Source organism: Contarinia nasturtii, unplaced genomic scaffold (genome assembly GCF_009176525.2).
Source record: "Contarinia nasturtii isolate CC-2019 unplaced genomic scaffold, AAFC_CNas_1.1 Cnas_scaffold_350, whole genome shotgun sequence".
Taxonomy (NCBI): Eukaryota; Metazoa; Arthropoda; class Insecta; order Diptera; family Cecidomyiidae; genus Contarinia; species Contarinia nasturtii.
In genome coordinates this window covers 2,205,892-2,223,990 of record NW_022197705.1, presented here as the reverse complement: position 1 = coordinate 2,223,990, position 18,099 = coordinate 2,205,892, and the positions used below count along the sequence as shown (strand labels likewise).

Sequence of the window (18,099 nt, the reverse complement as noted above, 5' to 3'; positions counted from 1 at the left end):
ACACGATTACAAAAATCTTTGATTAAATTTCGGTACATATTTTGGAATTAAAGCTTACATCAATTATAAAGCAGGGCAATCACGTTCTTTATCATCGGTTCAATCAACGTCGCTCGTTAACAATCCGTGAAGAAAAACATTCAAGATAAATAACACCGATTAAGTCCCACTATCCGCATGTAAGTGGCTCGCAGCTTTGGATATAACATTTTGACTTGAACTAGGTTGGATGACTTTTTGTTGGCAAAGATCAAACAATGATTTGCGCTAATTGTGTTTCAATCTCTGTTGTTTTCGTAAACAATGCGGAACATTTTATTGAACCGAGTAAAACTTAATAAATCTTTGACCGTTCCAAGCAAGTCTTGGTTCGAAGTCATTTAGTCATAAATTGAATAAAATGCGGTTTTTGAATTCCTCATTGATTCAATGGCGTGGACACTTTTTTTTTATTCGGAGGTCAATCACACCATTGTATCATTCAGACATTTTTTTCCCTTTATTATTCAAATGTAAACAAAATGATTTCAGATACAATGATTTCGGGAAGAATTGATATGAAACTAACTCCAAGCAATCCTGACGATAAATTGATGATAATCAACTTGCAATTAAAATTTAAATTATTAATTGAACAACAAAAAATTTAAGGATATATCGAAGTAATCAGTCGTACTGTATAAGTGAGCACTGAGCACCTGTGTAATAGCATCATTATTGGTCAACAATTCAAGCGGACTTATACAGCTGTAGTAAAAACGAAAACCGCATAACATTTTTTAAACTGGAATTTATTACGACCGCATGTTGTTTGTTGTTGAGTAATGCGAGATGACACAAGTCACGTCAATCTCTCTACATTAACAAGTGATGCCAATTATCATTTATTTCACGTTGGAATCGATTACATTTTTACCTAAACTGATTTATGTACCCACGACTTTTGAGCACGCTGATCGTTTAAAATCATTTGACGATCCGCACATCATTTGATATTGAAATATAAACGGCCGATGTGTGTCAAAAGAAGTGATGACGATAAATTCCGCTAGTATTACGTCAATATATCTTTTCGCAATCGTTCTATGGCACGCTAGATTTAGCCGCTTCTTGAAAATTGTTATTCCTCCATCACGAATCTGTATTTTAACTACTTCGCTGGTGTCGCGGCATACAATAACGATCACGCAATTCAAGTCTCAAATATATTCACAGCGAATTAATTAATTATTCGAATGTGAATTGTCATCGCAATGTGTTCAGCAATTGACTTCGACAATGAAAAGGAACAAAGAATATAAAAAAAGAAGAGGTGGCAGAACCGCTTTTGGTCGGCTAAAACATCCCACTGTATTTAATATCCGCTCATAAAAAAACCAGAATGAATGAATGAGTGAATGGATTTGTTAGTCTTACTCTTAAAGTAGAAACAGAATAATTGAATTCTTCAAGCTATTTTCGTTATTGTAATTGTTTGCTTTAAAAAATCAAACCCGAACTCCTGCTAAAATTGTGCATATAATTTTATTTTATTTTGAAATTGATTTATTTGATGAGTTCATCTACAATTTAAATCTCTTGGCACTTGATTCATCTTTTGTCAGATCGCCTCTTGACTTCTTTTTACCCAATGACTTTGATTTAACCGTTGATGAGATATTGTCCTGCAATTGGGTGAAGAATGATTTCGACGATTTTAACGCTTTGTTCTCGTCATTCGTTGAGCTCTTGCCCTGTACAAATTAAAAATAAAATATACATTAAACAGGGATAGATGATTTTTTCAAAAAAGTTTTTTTTTCATTATTTTTCGATGAATTGACGCTTAATCGAGAAAATCAGTAAAGAAGCGTTTTTGTTGCATCAGCACTGTAAAAACCGAAATCAAAAAGGTGAATAACCTCGATTTTCGTGCAATAAACAACGTGAGAAAAATTGTGTACAAAAATGCCGGAGCAAACTTGTACTTTGCACTCAAAATGCTGTCCATAATTCACTGTCAATGCTAAGAATTACCTTAATAACATTCCTGCTCTTGGTTACTTGATTCAATAACTGTTGTTGTTTTTCCTTCGTTGTAACCTTGATGCCTTGCTTTACCTTTTCTTCGACCCGTTTATCATTACGTTGTTTCATCAGTTTTTGCTTGTTTTTCTTCTTGCGACGTTCGCGTTTTTTATCGGTATCTGTTCTCTCCGTTTTACCAATTTCATCACCAACCGGTCGTGTTCGGACTTCTTCTGGCGCCAGCAATGTGGCATCACTAATGGCAACTGGTGCCACTTCTTCCATTTCAATTGCCGGAATATTTGTTATAATTCTAGCCTCGGCCGCTACCGGCTTCGATGTAAAATGGAAATTTGATAGAGCATCTAATTTGATGAATAAATCTTTCATTGCTTTGCGAATATCCTTATGTTCCGGTGGTTCATCGGTCTTCGTGTCATCGTCCAGATTGTTTAGCTTATGCACTTTTTCCAAATAATCTTTTTCGTAAATTTGTGCCAGGGACTCTTTGCTTTTTTCCTGTTGTAGAACTAAGCTCTTTCGAAAATCTTGCTGGTCATTGATTGGTTTGATTTTTCTCTCAACGTCATCCCATGCTTTCGATTTAATGCGACGTTTGATAATTTCTTCCAAGCACAGAGTTGTCTCTTCGGTAATTAGCGGCGGTGGACGGGCAACTGAATCGAATTCCAATACTTCTTCAAGCAAAGAGTTCTTTGGCCGTGTTGATGAGGTTATTTCACCTTTCAATTGCCATGGTTTTTCGCCCAATGCTTTCTCTTCCAATTCTTCGATACGTTTCTTCAATCGCTGCTGTCGCAAATCGAATTCAGACTTTTCAACCTCATCATCGTCGCTTTCATTGTGATCGCTTTCTTCTTGTTCGAGTAGATTTCCATCGGTTTCACTATTTTCAGCTTCACTGTCATCCAAACCCAAATCTTCTTTCATTTGTTGTTTCTTGCGACGATTTTTCTCCTCTTTTTCGGCTCGCCTACGTTGCCTTATCTCTTCTGGTGTTTCGACCTTGCCCTGATCTTCTGCATCGAAAAAGTCAGCAAACATCATATCTTTTCCTTTTGCACCAATTTCTGTTTCATCGTCACTGTCTTCAGCATCGGACAACGAGTCGAAATAATCAATTTCATCTTCTGAGTCTCCTTGTTTAGGTCGTTTGCCATTCAATCGATCGAGCTCTTTTTTATCTTCGTTGTCAAGAAATGCCTCCATCTCACTAATTTTGAAAAACTGGTCATCAACAAATTGATCATCATCCACAGCGGCTTTGGTTTTGGATGCTTTAACAGTCGAATCTTCGTCTGTTTCGCCATCCACATCGCTGTCACCAACAGATTCTTCGTCTTCATCGCCTTCCTCCTCATCTTCTTCGTCTTCTTTATCTTCAACTTCTTCGCCGGACTCATTTTGAACACTATCACCATAGCCATCCGATTCTTCCACCTCATTTGCTTCGTTTCCATTCTCCTGTGTCGCATGCTCTTGGCCGGGATAATTCACTTTAAATGTCAATTTATTTTCATTCAACGACAACAATCGGCAAGTTTCGCTCATACATTTCTCCCAAAATGAATCATTTTGCATTTCTAACTGTTGCCATATCTGCTCTTCATCCATATGTTCGACGAAAATTTCGTCTGGCAATGTTTTTGATTGAAAATGTGGTCCCGATGCTTTTGCATAATCAAATAATGACTTCAATAATAGACGATTTTTCTCGGCAAACTCTTTCTGCTCCCTGAAAATGATTCCGAAATTATGACGTTTTGATGGTCGAAAGATTTAAAACAAAAATGTAAAGACTTACTTTAGATAATCGGTTGGTGATTTTGTATTTGTTTCAAAGACTTGCAGCGCCCTTTGCAGTGGACCTTTGATTTTATCTTCTTTTTTTATCATTTTACCAGCGATTTTTTTATATTGAATTAGCGAAAAAAAAAAAAACAACTATTTGCGATCCGATCAAAATAACATGTGAGAAGCTGTCATAGAGCACGTTGTATTGTTGACACATTTGTCAAAAGACTCCGATAGGGACACATTGAATGTGACAGCTGTGTTATTTTGAATAAAATCTTTCGGTGGAAGAATTGAAATCAAATAGATTTGACACAAAGATAAACAAAAATAAAATACATCAAATATTGTCTATTTTTTCTTAAAACCTCCTGCTTATTTATTTCGACTCAAACCGTTTTCAAATCTTTACATGATTTTATGGCATAGAGATTCTTGTATAGCAAAAAAAAATATTCAATTTATTGCTCAATTCCTTTCAGTATTTTTTATGATACGTCTCACTGCACTTTTTTTTGAAGTACCCACACTCAATATCAATCGTTCAATTCGGCATCTTAAATGTAAGTGTATCGTGTATGAATGAGTTTTCATCAATGATTGCCTAAAATTAATATACTTTGGTATGCATTTTGTAACAGAATTTCTTTCTCATTCGAATTTGTTATTAATTATTGCTGTCGTTTGTGATTGGTATTTGTTCGCCACCAGTTATGTCCGAAAATAACAGTTTTTCTGATAAAAAATGAAATAAATAAATGAAATTTGACCAGCTCTTGAAAAAATATCATTTTCATCTAACCTGGTAAGGGCTGAGAATTCGTGACTATTCCATATGGTCGCATGTGATAGATTAAATAGTCTAACACGTACATTTGATTTGGTGATACGTAGTGAAATGAAACCGCATTGTCGGAACAACAGTCCAAACCCTATACGAAAGAAAGAGGCAAAAAGAATTATAAAATATACAGACATTATATGATCAGAGCAGCTGATATACATTTATTGATCGTGTCATCAAATTGGAACGACAAATTTGAATGTATTCTATTTTAAATGTCGAAAATAATCATTACTGCAAACACAGTCAATGTCACAAAATTGAAATTATACCAAATAGCGTATGTCAGCTAAATATTCGCTTCAGTATTTAATATATCGAAATACAAACGTAAAGTACCTCATCCGTTTCATAGAAAATGTATTTCCAATACCAAAAACTCTTGTCTACATGGCCTGGAATTAGATGATGCTCCGGCACGAAGGGAAAGAAACGCCCACGACCAAGATTGTCACGAGAATCACCAGCAAAAACATTGACTTTCTCGAGGCATTTACCTATTTATAGAAATTAAAAAAAAATGTTAGATTATAATTGTTGAGCTTCCTACAATTTGTATGGAAAGTACCAATTTCAACGTCTTCGGCGCCATCGGCCGATTGCTTGCATTTATCTTTATTTGGAATGCCCTGTTCAACGAATCGCTTAACTGCTTCCTTTGATAAAACGTACCCGGCACCGCCCGACATATAACCCTGAAAAAAGATTGTCATTTTGAATTGGATCCAACAAAGAAATACTTTAGTCATTATATTACCTGTTTTACGAATGGCTTAAACTTGCAGCCGAGATAAATTGGAAACTGCGGCGAATATGGATACAGCATGTATCTTAAATTTTCAACAATAACATATGTGTCATCATCAGCTATGAACAAAGACCAAAGAATAAATTTTTATAATAAAAATGGCTTAGTTTTAATACAAAGAGTTGCTAAGATAAGAAATACGTCATAATTTGAAATAAAGACAAAAAATTGTAAATTCTTAAAACAAATATCGAATTTATCTAACCTTTTAAAAACCAATCTGCGTCATCCATGTGGTGCTTATAAATATACTTGAATGCTTCTTTGGTTTTCGCCCATAAATTGTTGCGACCTTCTTTCACCGGTAAAGCCACTGAGTCTAATTCGGGATCTAAATGAACAAGAATATTTTTTTTATAACGAATTGTAATATTATGATTGATCGTTTTGGAAAATTCCACCAAAAATATTGTTTTAAAATGTTACCTTCAGTTGAGCTCATGAATAGAATTCGATTGCAGCGACTGCCCCACGTTCGTTTTACATGACGGGCTTTCTTTTGATGGTTGTTTGGACTCGTCATGATCCAACACAAAATACGAACGTCATTGTATAGTTGTTGAGCAATCGTTTTATTTTCGTGAGCGTGAGCACCTTCATGGTTCGAATGAAAGCCGACATCCTTTTCCGGTCCTTCGGCATCGGCCAGATCGCCGCCATTATGAGGATCACGTAAATCGACAACTTTTTTACCCGAAAAACTTAGCCATAATGGTTTTGGCTCGGTCGATATAAAAACTGTTGCTACTAAAAATCCAACTAGTATACCAACTAACAATGGAGCCAGAGATCGACGACTGGTTATATTGCGAACACCTGAAATTCAATTACAATAATTCATTTTGAATAATTTATGATACTCAACGAAACTATCAATGACTAAATCACATGATTTTTTATTGTACATACCGCTCATTTCATTTAGACTTCCCATGTCGCACTATTTTGTCTGCGAAAGAAAAAAAAACATTTCTGTATTACTATGTTTACAATGTACCGGATTTTATAGTGATATCTAAAAGCTAGTGGAATTACTCGGATATGGTGCTTGCTTGAAATGATAACCAAAACAAAAATGTGATAATATTTAACGCCAAATCAAAATCCGTACGAATGAATTATGACATAACTTATCTTTTTAGATAAATATTTTTAGTCATATTGATAAATATTGAGCTGTGCAACAAAAAACAGTTTAGCGTAGGAGAAAAGCAGTCATAGAATAGGCCAGAATATGATGATAAGCACGATATATCAAAGGCAAATTTGGTAGTATAGCAGTTGAATATTATCACGCAATTGATTGTAATTACATGTAAAAAACAATTCCACAATTACACAACAAACACTAGACGTGACAATAGAATGATTGCTAGTTAATAATGTTATTGCTATAGATAAAACACAAAGGAAGCGATAAAAAACACACAAATTCAAATAGTTCAATTTTGGTATTCTTCAATTCCGCAAACGAAACGGACTTTCATTCGGTTTGATATTAAAATGCACATACGTTAAAAGTGTTCGGTATTCAAAACAAAGCTGTTTTGCTCCAATATGATTGATGGTGGCATTTGTTGAACTCAATTAGATTTTTGCACAAAAAATATAAAAACCGAAAAAAACTAATGCTAATTTTGCAATAAATTCACCATGGTTTTTGGTTTTTTCGTTGATAAATTGCAAATTGTTCCATTTTAATGTATTTGACATTTAAATATGTATTCGCTTGCAATTTTTTTCATTGATATGACGATGAGTTACACACAAACAACAAAAGAAACGTAAACTAAAATCTAAATGGATTGCGAACCAAACAATTGAATGAAATTTAATTGTCAAAATTATCACAAAGGCAACAAATACATGTAAAATGTATGTGTAGTATAAAAGTTCTATTCTACACCCCTTACGAAAGAACGATGTTTGTGCAATATGCATTTTTCTAATAGGGATTTTTCCGACGTATTTTAAATTTGTACGCTGTTTTGGTTCTGAGGACCGTATGTGCTCTTTTTACTCTACGGTTTATTTTGTCGCCTTTTTCATTTAAAGAGTCAAATCGTCTCACATTGAGGTTGAGTGTCTTTTGTGTGTGTTGAGTGTACAAAATTATCCCCAATGAAAGATTAATGTTGCCGCCTGTAGAGTATGTTGTTGTTGTTTTATGGATAAAATCAATTGAATTCAAGACCCGGAGTATTTTCGAGATCTGGATTTGGCATCTCGATACCAAAAACTTTTTTTGGGCCACTACGCGTGCTAATCAGATCAGACAATATATTTGTATTTTTTCATCTGGATATTTCAGCTCATCTGGATGACGTTGTGCGATGATACGGAGTGAAAACAATTGTAGTGATTGTTATAGGTATAAAAATACTGCCATAACTATAACAATCACTCCTATTGTTTTCACTCCGTATCATCGCCTAACGTTATCCAGATGATCTGAAATATCCAAATGACAAAATCCAAATATATTATCTAGATCAGATGTAATCCTCGCAGTCCACAACCATCCAGTAAAATCAGATATGTCGTCCATTTACTTCTAAAGCAAGAAAAATCATTCAAAGCTACTACTCGAACAATTTTCGCCTATAAATCATTTGGCAAAACTAAAAATATCTAAGCATACATTCTACTTTTCTGAATCGGAAAAAGTTTTGCTGACACCTTGGCTCATACAATTTAGTTTTGGCATCACAATTAGCAGATGAGAAAACCAACATTTTTTAATGACTTTTTTCACTTGTAATCACTGAACAATTAATGATGTAAAATATTTTTTCGGACGGTCACCGTGCGTAAAAGAGTAATAATCATTTAAATAATTAAACCATTTAAACGTAATTACAAGAGTATGACTAGAGTCAAAGCCTATTTGGAAACACGAAATATTTAGTTGCCGAATTGAATTCAATAAGCTCAGGTGTGTCACTCGGGTATTGTATCTTTATTTAAACACAGAAAATTCACAAATAAGAATGGAGAACTGTGATATTCTTCCGTTTATATTCGACATTGTTATGGGGTTGATATTTCCGAGTAAGAAAATTCAAATTGTTATTTCAAAAATCAATAAACTCAAAAAATACATTAAAATATTCCAGAAAGTGATGACGATGCCTATGACGAGACGGCTGAAATGTCTTGAAACGCTTTGTACCTGAACACAATTTCCATGGGAAACGTACAAATGATATATACAGTTTTTGCACAAAATTCACTAATTTATTAGCTTTAATCACTTGATGTGCATATATTAAATATCAATAAAGCCAACAATAAACCACAAAATGCAATTGTATCAATAATAGCCATAATATTTTGATTCTGCATAAGCGTGCTCTGGATCAGCGCTGCCTGATCTTATTCTCCGTCCAATTGGTTCTAAATCCGCATAGCACTTTGGAAACACTTTCTCTATAATTTTGATGGCTTCAGCCTTTGATAGATCCCGTCGAACAGCCAATACTGAGTAAAGTGCTTTTGTTTTAACACAATCCTGTCGAATAATAATATTTATTTTAAATATTGTTAGCAAATCACATTATTTCGTTGTTGTTTGTACCTGATGTTTTTTTCGGATATTAAAAAAGTCGGCATCATCTTGCATGTACGCACCCAAAAAACTGCAATGCGCCAAATTAGCTGCTCGAATTTCTGTACATGCTAAATGTTCAACGTTTTTGAAGTCCAAATTATTCAAACAGTAGTCAAACATGTGGATCATTTCATGTGTTAGGATGCCCTGTACAAATCCACGGTCTCTCGCTGTATTTTGACATATTACGATTTGATTGGTTTCCGGATCATAGCCGCCAGTCACCGATTCATCGCAAGTTTCACATGATATGTGTCTTGTCAAATCAAATGGGCTATATCATCAAATGTAAAAGAATTTAGTTGGGCGAAAATTACATGAACATTTTGCACAATTGCATCATCCTACCAGCCAGCTGATCTCAATGCACCCATCATCGTTTTAACCAGTGGACTTTTTTGAGCGCAAAAGAAAACATTCTTTTCGCACCTCACTTTATCGTATGATTCACGTCCTTGTTCCATTGTTACAGCCTTGAAAAGTGAGAGCTCGAAGTTTTTTTTGCGCTCGGGATACAAATCGTAGCCCCATTTATTTTCACCGCTCGTATTGAAGAAAGCTGATTTTAAAAGTCGTTTCGCCCATTCAGACTCTTGTCCACTCTTTTGTTCACCTGATTTTGATTCGTTTGGCGTAGATTCGTTTTGAGCTGATTTTGTTTGACTAGTGTCTGTCATCTTAATTGATTTTTTTTTGTAATATTTACAAAGATCTTGTTATGAAAATGAACTATTTGAACCGTACACCTCAAAATCGTTGAGGTTATGTTGATAAATTGAAAGATGTCATTTAACATCTACAAAAACCTGTAAACATTTTCAAGTAACTTTTGTGGGTTTTCATGTTTTCAAATTAAAATTCATACATTATCAAAGAGATTTAAATAGAATTCATGTCAAGCAACGGGAGACTCCAGATTTCTTTTGCAAACAATGTTTCAAGTACAAATACAGTTTTTTCCCTCTCGATAAGCAAATTCAAAACAGCAATGTGATTTGTTCATGCGGTTTATTTTGTAATTTTTATATCTCTACTACTATTTACATTTGATTTTTATCTAATAATCGTCACAATGACACAACTTTTTTTTCATCTATTATTTTTTCTCACCTTGTAAATGACTAAACTAGATTGCTGAAAATTTATGGATCAGTAACCATGTGATAAAAATCATCACGATAAAGTTCGGACCATTATTTGTAGCGGCATTTTTGCCAGGTTTTGACGCGGTGAGATTATCTGAAATTATCAATATCATATAATAAATGTGGCCTCGAAATAATTCCATTCATATTTTGCTTTGGAAACATACTTTGATATGGTGGTGAAATTGGAATAATCGGAATTGGTTTTCCATCAGGCATATGTTCCGGCGAATTATTCATCATGCTACGAATCTGGAGAATAAAAGAAAAAGGAAGAAAAATTAATCTAAAGAACGTAAACGTATTCAGATGTCTACTAACCCATTTTTCAAAGCGAGCTACCCTTGTATAATAAGCATAAGTTCTCAATGTTTTCGTACATGTATCTGTGGAATTTGTTATGTTTGTTGGTATAATAGCCGACATTAAGCCGGCCAATGTGTTGTCGCAGATCAGAGGTGTTCCACGATCACGGTTCAGACTCAATTGACTTTCAGGTACTTGGCACATGAACGAATGATCAAATTGATAGAACGAACACATTTTGTTGGTATTATTTTGAGGCAGAAAACTCGACAGATTTCCATGGCATATCGAATTATTCACGACAGTTGTTTGTCTGACTTCACCGAATGGATATAGATCATTTTGCTAAATATTAAATTTAAATTGCTAATAAAATCCACTCATAATCGATGGAGAAAAAGATAGTACATTACCCCCATATTTGGTTTATTTACGCTATATATACATTTATTATAATTTGTGAAAATGTCTGGCAATTGAACCCAACGTTCACTGTACGGATGAATGAATTGAAACGCAGCCTCGACCTAAGTATTATTCAAAATTAGGTTACATCGACTGTTTTTCTTTCGCTTCCACTCATTTGCGATAAATACCTGTATCAATGCAATATCATTGTTCAATGTCGTACTATTAAATTCCGGATGAATGTAAATATCCTTAACATATTTGATATTTTCACGAATTTCTGAAAAATTCCCCGATTTTATGTAGATCGACTTTGGTGGATACGGTTGACTGCACACGAAAAAAACAAACAAACAAAAAATTTGATTTTGAAGGTAATTCGTATAAATTATTATTTATAATTACACAATGTTGTGAACAACGATACGGGCATGAACACAATCTGCTGTAGTCAGACAAAATAATGGATGAATTATTGCTGCTGAGCATATTGGAAAGTTTTTTGCTCCAAAACTTGGATTGTAATTGTCAAAACGATAAATCCCAACCTGAAATTTATTTACACAATTAGATCATTTCACAAACAACAATAATACGAAGAAAAACATTTAAATTTATCATTGTTCGCAAACATACGGCACATGATCATTGCTTAACACAATGTTCATCTTTATTCTTATCGCAATGTAAATCATTCGTATTCAACGTACGCATTTCGTTTTTTATTGATTATTTTTTTTTTTGGGAAATAAGTGAATGATTTTGAAAAAAACGGGTCTACTATGATTCTCATGTATAAACAACCGACATTGACATTTAGAACAAAATCTTGCGCTTGTTTTCCAAATTTGATTTTGTATTTTTAAGAAAAGGAATCCCATGTATCCATCATAAAATTTAACTTACTTGATATGGTGCATGAATCACTGCTTGACCGAATACCGTCGATAGCGGTAGCAAAAATAATATCAATGCATACATGATTAATATCAAAAATACACCAATTTTTATTATCTAGAAAGATCAATTCACTTTTATTGAATTTATCTAACTATAATTTCCATTTAGTGAAGTAGTTTAATTAGTCAAAAAGCTACCGATCTGGGTGAAAGATAAAAATCAACTAATCACAGAGAAGAATCTCATGCTATCCGAGAAGTTATTAAAGAAATAATTGAAGAGATAAACGTTGACGCACCGAATACAATTACATGCACAGATGATATGGTTGTTTTCGAATTTACAACAGGTGTTTTACATATACATGTCTCCATTCTTATCTAAAATAAAGACACACATATGAAACACACACAATACATTTGCAATTGAAGATGTTTTTTTTTATCATATGTGCGTCTTAAAAACAATAAATTGAATTTAATGAATAATTAACGTCATATTGACAAAGATTTAAGAAAATGAAAAAAAATTGTAGGATAAAAGCAAAGATTCACGGTCATTGGTAATAATTTTGATCTGAAAATAATTATCCGTTAACATCACCTACATTTACGAATCGAACAAACCATCTGTTGGTTAATTAGGCGAATAATTGGAGCATTTTTTGTGGTTTTTGTGGATGATATACACAAAAACTTTGAGCAAAATAGAACGACGATGAAAACAAACAAATTTAGTTTGCCAATAGCATCATACATGCTTGAAACAATCGAGTATCTACAATATTCAAAATCGAATTGAACAATGTTGGAATGCTTTGATTTTCTTTTTTCAATGGTGTCTGGTCTCTTTGGCGGTGGACAATATACAGGTTTTATATCAATTTTCGAATTGAATTCAAAGTATCAATGATAATTTATTTTTATACAAAGAGACAAACACTCACGGGTTCGAATACCAATTTGGTGGAGGAGGTTATCCCAATGGATATCCACCATTCGGTGGGAAACCCCCAGCTGTCGGAAGACCAGGATTATGCTACGGTGGCTTTGGTGGAATTGGTGCATATGGCGGTAATATAGAATACAATTAATGTATCATGTCACAGTTTTTTTTTTATTAATTTGAAATATTCAAATACGCATAGGTGGCGGCGGTTATTACGGTTATAACTATGGCATCGGTCCATATTATGGAGTCCCGTATGGTCGTTAATTGTACAAATAAATGTTGATCGATTGTGTTTCTTTACGTCTTTTATATCCATTGTTATTGTCAAATAAATATTGTTTTCACGCATCAGACAGTTTTTTTTTTATTTCTATTACGATTATTGTTCATGCAACAATGATTTGAGATTCGGAATAACTAATTACAAATTACAATTACTGGCACAAATTAAAAAATAAAATATATCTTCACAATTATGATTAGTCGGTGACATTTGTAAGCGGTGATGGGGCGCTCGAGCTGAGTTCTTCAACTTTGATGGCAGACTTATACTGATCCTCTGTAAACCATTCTTTTTGCGTTTCAAAAAATCTATACAAAATACACGAAATTAAAAATTGTGATATTTTTCCAAAGAAAATGATTTTTTTTTTTAATAAATAAGAAAAAATTGAACTTACTCCATGAAGCTGGCAATATATGTAAGCAATAATTTAATTTTATCGTCTGGCATTGAAGAAGCATTCAAAAATTCTGGCAATTTCACAAATAACCGACTTAAATGCACTGCTCCGTAAATATGAGATGGTTCAGCTGATGAATCGGATGGTAAAAGTTGCCACGAAAGAATGTCTTGCAATAGTTCACGCGTTCTTACTGGAACTGCCATATTCATAGGTAATAGTTGTCGCAATAGATTTAGCGACGATAATTGATTTGCTTGTGATGTTGCACCTGAATCGGATGAATTTGTGCTATTTACTTCAGCCGTATGCAGTGACACTGCACCTAAATCCAATATAATTTCATCCTCTTCGGTTTTGTGAGATCTCAAACGTCGTTTATTTGTTGGCCCTTCACTGGTCGATTCACTTGTGTTCGATGACTGATGGGCTTCGGAATTTTCCGGTATGTTTTGTGTGCCTTGTTTAAATGCAAATACAGCATCAAGAGATCTGGGAAAGATGAATTGTAGGAATTGATGTCGATCATATTATTTACTTTAAATTCAAGGTAAAATCATGACATTACATTTTCTCTGAGCCAACATAGGTAAAGTTGTTGAGGTATTCATCTGACAACAGCATTGCAGCTTGTTCCCTTTCCGGTTTGTATAATAGGTAGTCTTTGATTAAGAAATTAAAGTAAATGCGTAAACCATCGGCCGTCTCTTTCCGAAGATTAATGCTAAAAATACATACGAATGGATTTAATGGAACTGTGTGTTGAAATCGAGAAAATTAGTGTTTCTCTACCTTGCTTTTAATTTGTCATAGTCTTTTTCGCGTTTTTCAGTTTTGGCTGCACTGTTTCTTCGTCGGGGACCGCCTTCGTTACCGTTCGGCGCACAAATCGCTTTAATGGAATGATATTTTACGAAATTCTCCAAAATTGCTATCACCGAAATTTTGGCAGGTAAATTTAAAAGCTTTTTATGCTGATTAATCATGGTGAAATCATATTCTAAGAATCGTTTTAAATATTCGCTGATTTGAAGGGCAACACGATTCTGTTCTTCGGGTGTACTCTCGGCTGAGCTACTGCTGCACGATTCTTCAGCCTCTGGTTGCTCGGCATCATCTTTGTCTAAATCATAGAAAACGAAATTGTATGGAATCAAATGGCAACGTATGAAATAGACATCGCTTACTTGACATGTTTTCCGGAATTTCTTCTTGTACAACGTTACCAGGTGTTGAGCTACAACAAGAACTCCCGTCGTCCGATGATGGTCGGAATGGTGTTTTGGGATCAATATTACTACTGCTTCCTTTGCGAATTTTTCGCTCTTTTCGATACAAATAGGCACCGCTGTTATTCAAACAAGTATAAATTCAGAGAAGTATAAATACCATGTAATATATGCATATGATATGAGAGAATTCTTTTTTTTTTTCGATTAAAACATATATAATAATATATATGATACATTTGTAATTGAGATTTTTCAGCCAAATCACGCTGCAATTGTCGATTTTTATCGGTATCTTTTAAAACAAAATCTTCTTGACATCTACGGTCCCATGACGAATTCCAACCTTTTAAAGAACAAAAAGAATCATTTTTTAATAAATTGATGAAATTATTTGATTTCAAAGCGTGCAATTCACCTTGAAAGTGTATTAAATATTCAATAGAACGTCGACCTTTTTTATCTTTCTCTTCGATGATTTCAACGACCTAAAATATTCAGTAAATCGACAGATGTAAGCAACAAAGAATAAAGAAACAAAATTAAGTTGTTGGTAATAATTTATCCAATACTCACTTTGGAATCGTATAAGACTTTGGCCTTGCTCGGGTCGGGCTCATAACATAACACTCTTTCACCAACAGCAAACTTATATTTTGTTCCTCTGGTTGAAACCATTATGAAATTTTTCGCCAGTTTGCAGTTTATGATGCGGGACTATTTCATATCTCCTGCACGTCGCTTCTATTTGGATTTTATAGAAAAATATTAACATCACAAAATGTGACGAATTGTTTACCTGTCATGAATTTTATTTTAAAATTCCGGTTTCGACGGAGTTACAAAAAATACGAAACAAACATATATTTTCTTTGGCTGAACCACTTGGTTTGCCGTTTGATTTTATGCGCTTTACCTGCGTTTGTATGCCACCGAATGCAAATCGTATATTCGAAACGTCAAAAGTTTCGAACATCAGCTAAGTCAATGCGAATGTGTTTGATGTTTGAGTTAAAAAAAAAAAGAGTAGAAAAAAACTGTATTTTTTTTATTTACAATCATGTGTTTGACTCGAATGTTAAAAAAAATGCACGCATCTTTGTGAATGTGTATTGTCAATGAGAATAGCAGAATGTAACCCTAACCGAAAAAAGAGCACAGCGACAGCATACATGAGCAGTGTGAAGTTGCATCTTATCAATAGTTCGAAAAATGTTCACCGATATTAACAAAACGTCGCATTTGACAGCTACTAATGAGAAATTAGGTTGTCAAATATATAAAAGCAGCATATTTACTTTCAACAAAGAGTATCTTCAGTTCTTTTACCAAAAAAGTGTCTCAGTTGGGTGTCGATCTAATATTTTTTCAAATACATTTGCTAAATTTTGTTGCATATTGACTAGAGAATGTCGAACGCACAGTATAGTATCCAAAGTACGGCTGGGGCCATTCCAGTTCGTAATGAAAAAGGTAAAAATTGGCACTAAAGTCAAAATATACTGAATTTGATTCTTCTTGATTGAAATGACACATTGTTTCATTTTTTCTTTTGATTTATAGGTGAGGTGTCCATGCAAAAAGTAAAAGTCCAGCGATATATATCAGGTAAACGACCTGAATACGCCCGATACAATTCGTCCGATGAAGAGAGTGAAGTCGAAGATTTCATCGATCGAAGGGCACAAAGAAATTTTGCAAACCGTGGCGACGAGAATTTTGATCAATCACGTAAACGTGACACTGAAACATCTAAAAATGATGATTCGTATCGCAGTGACGATGGAGCCGACGATCCACGGTTGAGACGATTAGCACGACGTGGTGGATCTGATTCAGATCGAGATAGTAATGACGAAGATGATCTAGATCGAGAACGTCGTATGCGTCGTATCAGAGAGCGTCGCATCCAAGAGCCAGAAGTGATTCAAGAAGATGACGAGATACAAAGCGATGCTGACGTTGCATCCGATAATGATGATCGAACACAGTACACCGTGGAAATTGAACGAAAGCGTCGAATTGAATTGGATGATAGTGGATCAGATTTGGAATTGAGTGACACAGAAATTGAGAAACGACGACAACGGCTCAAAAATAAAATGTTACAACAAAGAAAAGACGAAGAGGTACTGGCAAAAGAGGAAGAAAAACAATCGGAATCATCCGAATCGGAGAGTTCATCATACGAAGAAGAATCAGAAAGTGAAGAAGAGAATGAACCGCGACTGAAACCATTGTTTGTTAGTAAAAAAGATCGGGCCACCATTGCTGAAAAAGAGAAGGAAGCCCAGCGACAAAAACAATTGGAATACGAAGAAAAGCGCTTGGCCAAAGAACGACGGCGACAAACATTACGGATGGTCGAAGACAGCGTGAAGAAGGATATTGATAAGGCCAAGGTACACATATCTCGTTACATTCACCTTTGAACGTGAAAGTAAAAATAATAGTAATCAATGTTATCTCTTTTTTTATAGCCGGATACAAATGAGGCGAGCATCGATGATGTGTGCACAGATGATGAAAATGATGAAGTTGAATATGAAGCATGGAAACTTCGTGAACTGAAGCGAATCAAACGTGATCGCGAAGAGAAAGAACAGTAAGTTTATTGAATTTCATATTGCATCAACTTGATATCGATTCGATATTAATGTGTTATTTAATTTCAGATTGGAGAAAGAGAAAACCGAAATCGATCGTATTCGAAATCTCACCGAAGAGGAACGACGACAAGAGGCTCGTGTCAATCCACGTGAAGTCACCAACAGAGCAGAAAAAGGCAAATACAAGTTCTTACAGAAATACTATCATCGTGGTGCATTCTTCTTGGACAAAGATGACGAAGTATTCAAAAGAGATTTTGCCCAGGCCACATTGGAGGATCATTTCGATAAAACGATTTTACCAAAGGTGATGCAAGTGAAAAACTTTGGACGATGTGGACGCACAAAGTATACGCATTTGGTTGATCAAGATACAACCGATTTTAATTCAGCATGGTACAGCGAAACAGCCAACAACTCGAAATTCCACAACGAAAGAGCCGGTGGCATGAAACAAACATTCGAAAAACCATCTGCATCAAAACGCAAGAATATTTAAACAGGAGAACTTGAATTGTTTTATTTCACCAAAATTCAACAATAATAAAGTGTCGATTTAAAAAAATATATAATTCGAAATAAATGCTTAATTTCCGTTTTTAAGTAAATGAATGATTTTAAGTAGTTAAATAAATTCCCTAGAAGGCACAGCGCGAATGTGAAAGAGTTTTTTTTATATTTTTATGGACACATTTCTTTTCAAACACTTGTTTCACTCGGACTAACATTCCGTTTTGCAGTGACCGGTTCGCGCATATTTCTATGCCTGATAGCTATGCTAAGC

At 34.4% G+C, this 18,099-nt stretch overlaps 7 protein-coding genes across 10 annotated transcripts; 2 read left to right on the top strand and 5 right to left on the bottom strand.

The window, feature by feature from the left end:
* Positions 1-1,499: 1,499 nt before the first annotated feature.
* Positions 1,500-4,004, bottom strand: LOC116337958 (U3 small nucleolar ribonucleoprotein protein MPP10). Its single transcript, XM_031762952.1, has 3 exons — positions 3,833-4,004; positions 2,017-3,763; positions 1,500-1,733 (listed from the first exon to the last, which is right to left on the bottom strand). Exons 1-3 carry the CDS (start codon positions 3,922-3,924, stop codon positions 1,563-1,565), a joined length of 2,010 nt encoding a protein of 669 aa, XP_031618812.1. The 5' UTR covers positions 3,925-4,004; the 3' UTR covers positions 1,500-1,562.
* Positions 4,005-4,167: 163 nt separating this feature from the next.
* On the bottom strand, positions 4,168-7,188 carry LOC116337959 (glycoprotein-N-acetylgalactosamine 3-beta-galactosyltransferase 1). 3 transcript variants are annotated; one of them, XM_031762953.1, is made up of 9 exons: positions 6,988-7,188; positions 6,384-6,423; positions 5,901-6,290; positions 5,680-5,805; positions 5,424-5,533; positions 5,235-5,361; positions 5,006-5,163; positions 4,625-4,754; positions 4,168-4,557 (listed from the first exon to the last, which is right to left on the bottom strand). In XM_031762953.1, exons 2-9 carry the CDS (start codon positions 6,406-6,408, stop codon positions 4,490-4,492), a joined length of 1,134 nt encoding a protein of 377 aa, XP_031618813.1. In that variant the 5' UTR covers positions 6,409-6,423; positions 6,988-7,188; the 3' UTR covers positions 4,168-4,489. The 3 variants fall into 3 exon arrangements, with proteins under 3 accessions (XP_031618813.1, XP_031618815.1, XP_031618814.1); XM_031762955.1 differs by lacking the exon at positions 6,988-7,188 and adding an exon at positions 6,904-6,921; XM_031762954.1 differs by lacking the exon at positions 6,988-7,188 and adding an exon at positions 6,510-6,597.
* Positions 7,189-8,684: 1,496 nt separating this feature from the next.
* On the bottom strand, positions 8,685-9,841 carry LOC116337960 (mitochondrial inner membrane protease ATP23 homolog). Its single transcript, XM_031762956.1, has 3 exons — positions 9,433-9,841; positions 9,052-9,358; positions 8,685-8,985 (listed from the first exon to the last, which is right to left on the bottom strand). Exons 1-3 carry the CDS (start codon positions 9,759-9,761, stop codon positions 8,788-8,790), a joined length of 834 nt encoding a protein of 277 aa, XP_031618816.1. The 5' UTR covers positions 9,762-9,841; the 3' UTR covers positions 8,685-8,787.
* Positions 9,842-10,091: 250 nt separating this feature from the next.
* On the bottom strand, positions 10,092-12,067 carry LOC116338091 (chymotrypsin-like protease CTRL-1). The gene is made up of 7 exons (XM_031763152.1): positions 11,850-12,067; positions 11,349-11,491; positions 11,132-11,273; positions 10,949-11,062; positions 10,551-10,880; positions 10,397-10,481; positions 10,092-10,323 (listed from the first exon to the last, which is right to left on the bottom strand). The coding sequence occupies exons 1-7, from the start codon at positions 11,922-11,924 to the stop codon at positions 10,211-10,213; spliced, it is 1,002 nt and encodes a 333-aa protein (XP_031619012.1). The 5' UTR covers positions 11,925-12,067; the 3' UTR covers positions 10,092-10,210.
* Positions 12,068-12,435: 368 nt separating this feature from the next.
* LOC116337999 (glycine-rich cell wall structural protein-like) lies at positions 12,436-13,145 on the top strand. Its single transcript, XM_031763010.1, has 3 exons — positions 12,436-12,714; positions 12,776-12,916; positions 12,991-13,145. The coding sequence occupies exons 1-3, from the start codon at positions 12,648-12,650 to the stop codon at positions 13,056-13,058; spliced, it is 276 nt and encodes a 91-aa protein (XP_031618870.1). The 5' UTR covers positions 12,436-12,647; the 3' UTR covers positions 13,059-13,145.
* On the bottom strand, positions 12,912-15,803 carry LOC116337998 (male-specific lethal 3 homolog). Of its 2 annotated transcripts, none has more exons than XM_031763009.1 (9): positions 15,506-15,609; positions 15,283-15,450; positions 15,125-15,194; positions 14,944-15,052; positions 14,665-14,825; positions 14,270-14,600; positions 14,046-14,201; positions 13,475-13,969; positions 12,912-13,385 (listed from the first exon to the last, which is right to left on the bottom strand). In XM_031763009.1, exons 2-9 carry the CDS (start codon positions 15,382-15,384, stop codon positions 13,274-13,276), a joined length of 1,536 nt encoding a protein of 511 aa, XP_031618869.1. In that variant the 5' UTR covers positions 15,385-15,450; positions 15,506-15,609; the 3' UTR covers positions 12,912-13,273. The 2 variants fall into 2 exon arrangements, with proteins under 2 accessions (XP_031618869.1, XP_031618868.1); XM_031763008.1 differs by lacking the exon at positions 15,506-15,609 and adding an exon at positions 15,623-15,803 and having other exon boundaries at positions 12,913-13,385.
* Positions 15,804-15,973: 170 nt separating this feature from the next.
* On the top strand, positions 15,974-17,972 carry LOC116337979 (microfibrillar-associated protein 1). Its single transcript, XM_031762988.1, has 4 exons — positions 15,974-16,179; positions 16,270-17,108; positions 17,187-17,311; positions 17,382-17,972. Exons 1-4 carry the CDS (start codon positions 16,116-16,118, stop codon positions 17,812-17,814), a joined length of 1,461 nt encoding a protein of 486 aa, XP_031618848.1. The 5' UTR covers positions 15,974-16,115; the 3' UTR covers positions 17,815-17,972.
* Positions 17,973-18,099: the final 127 nt, after the last annotated feature.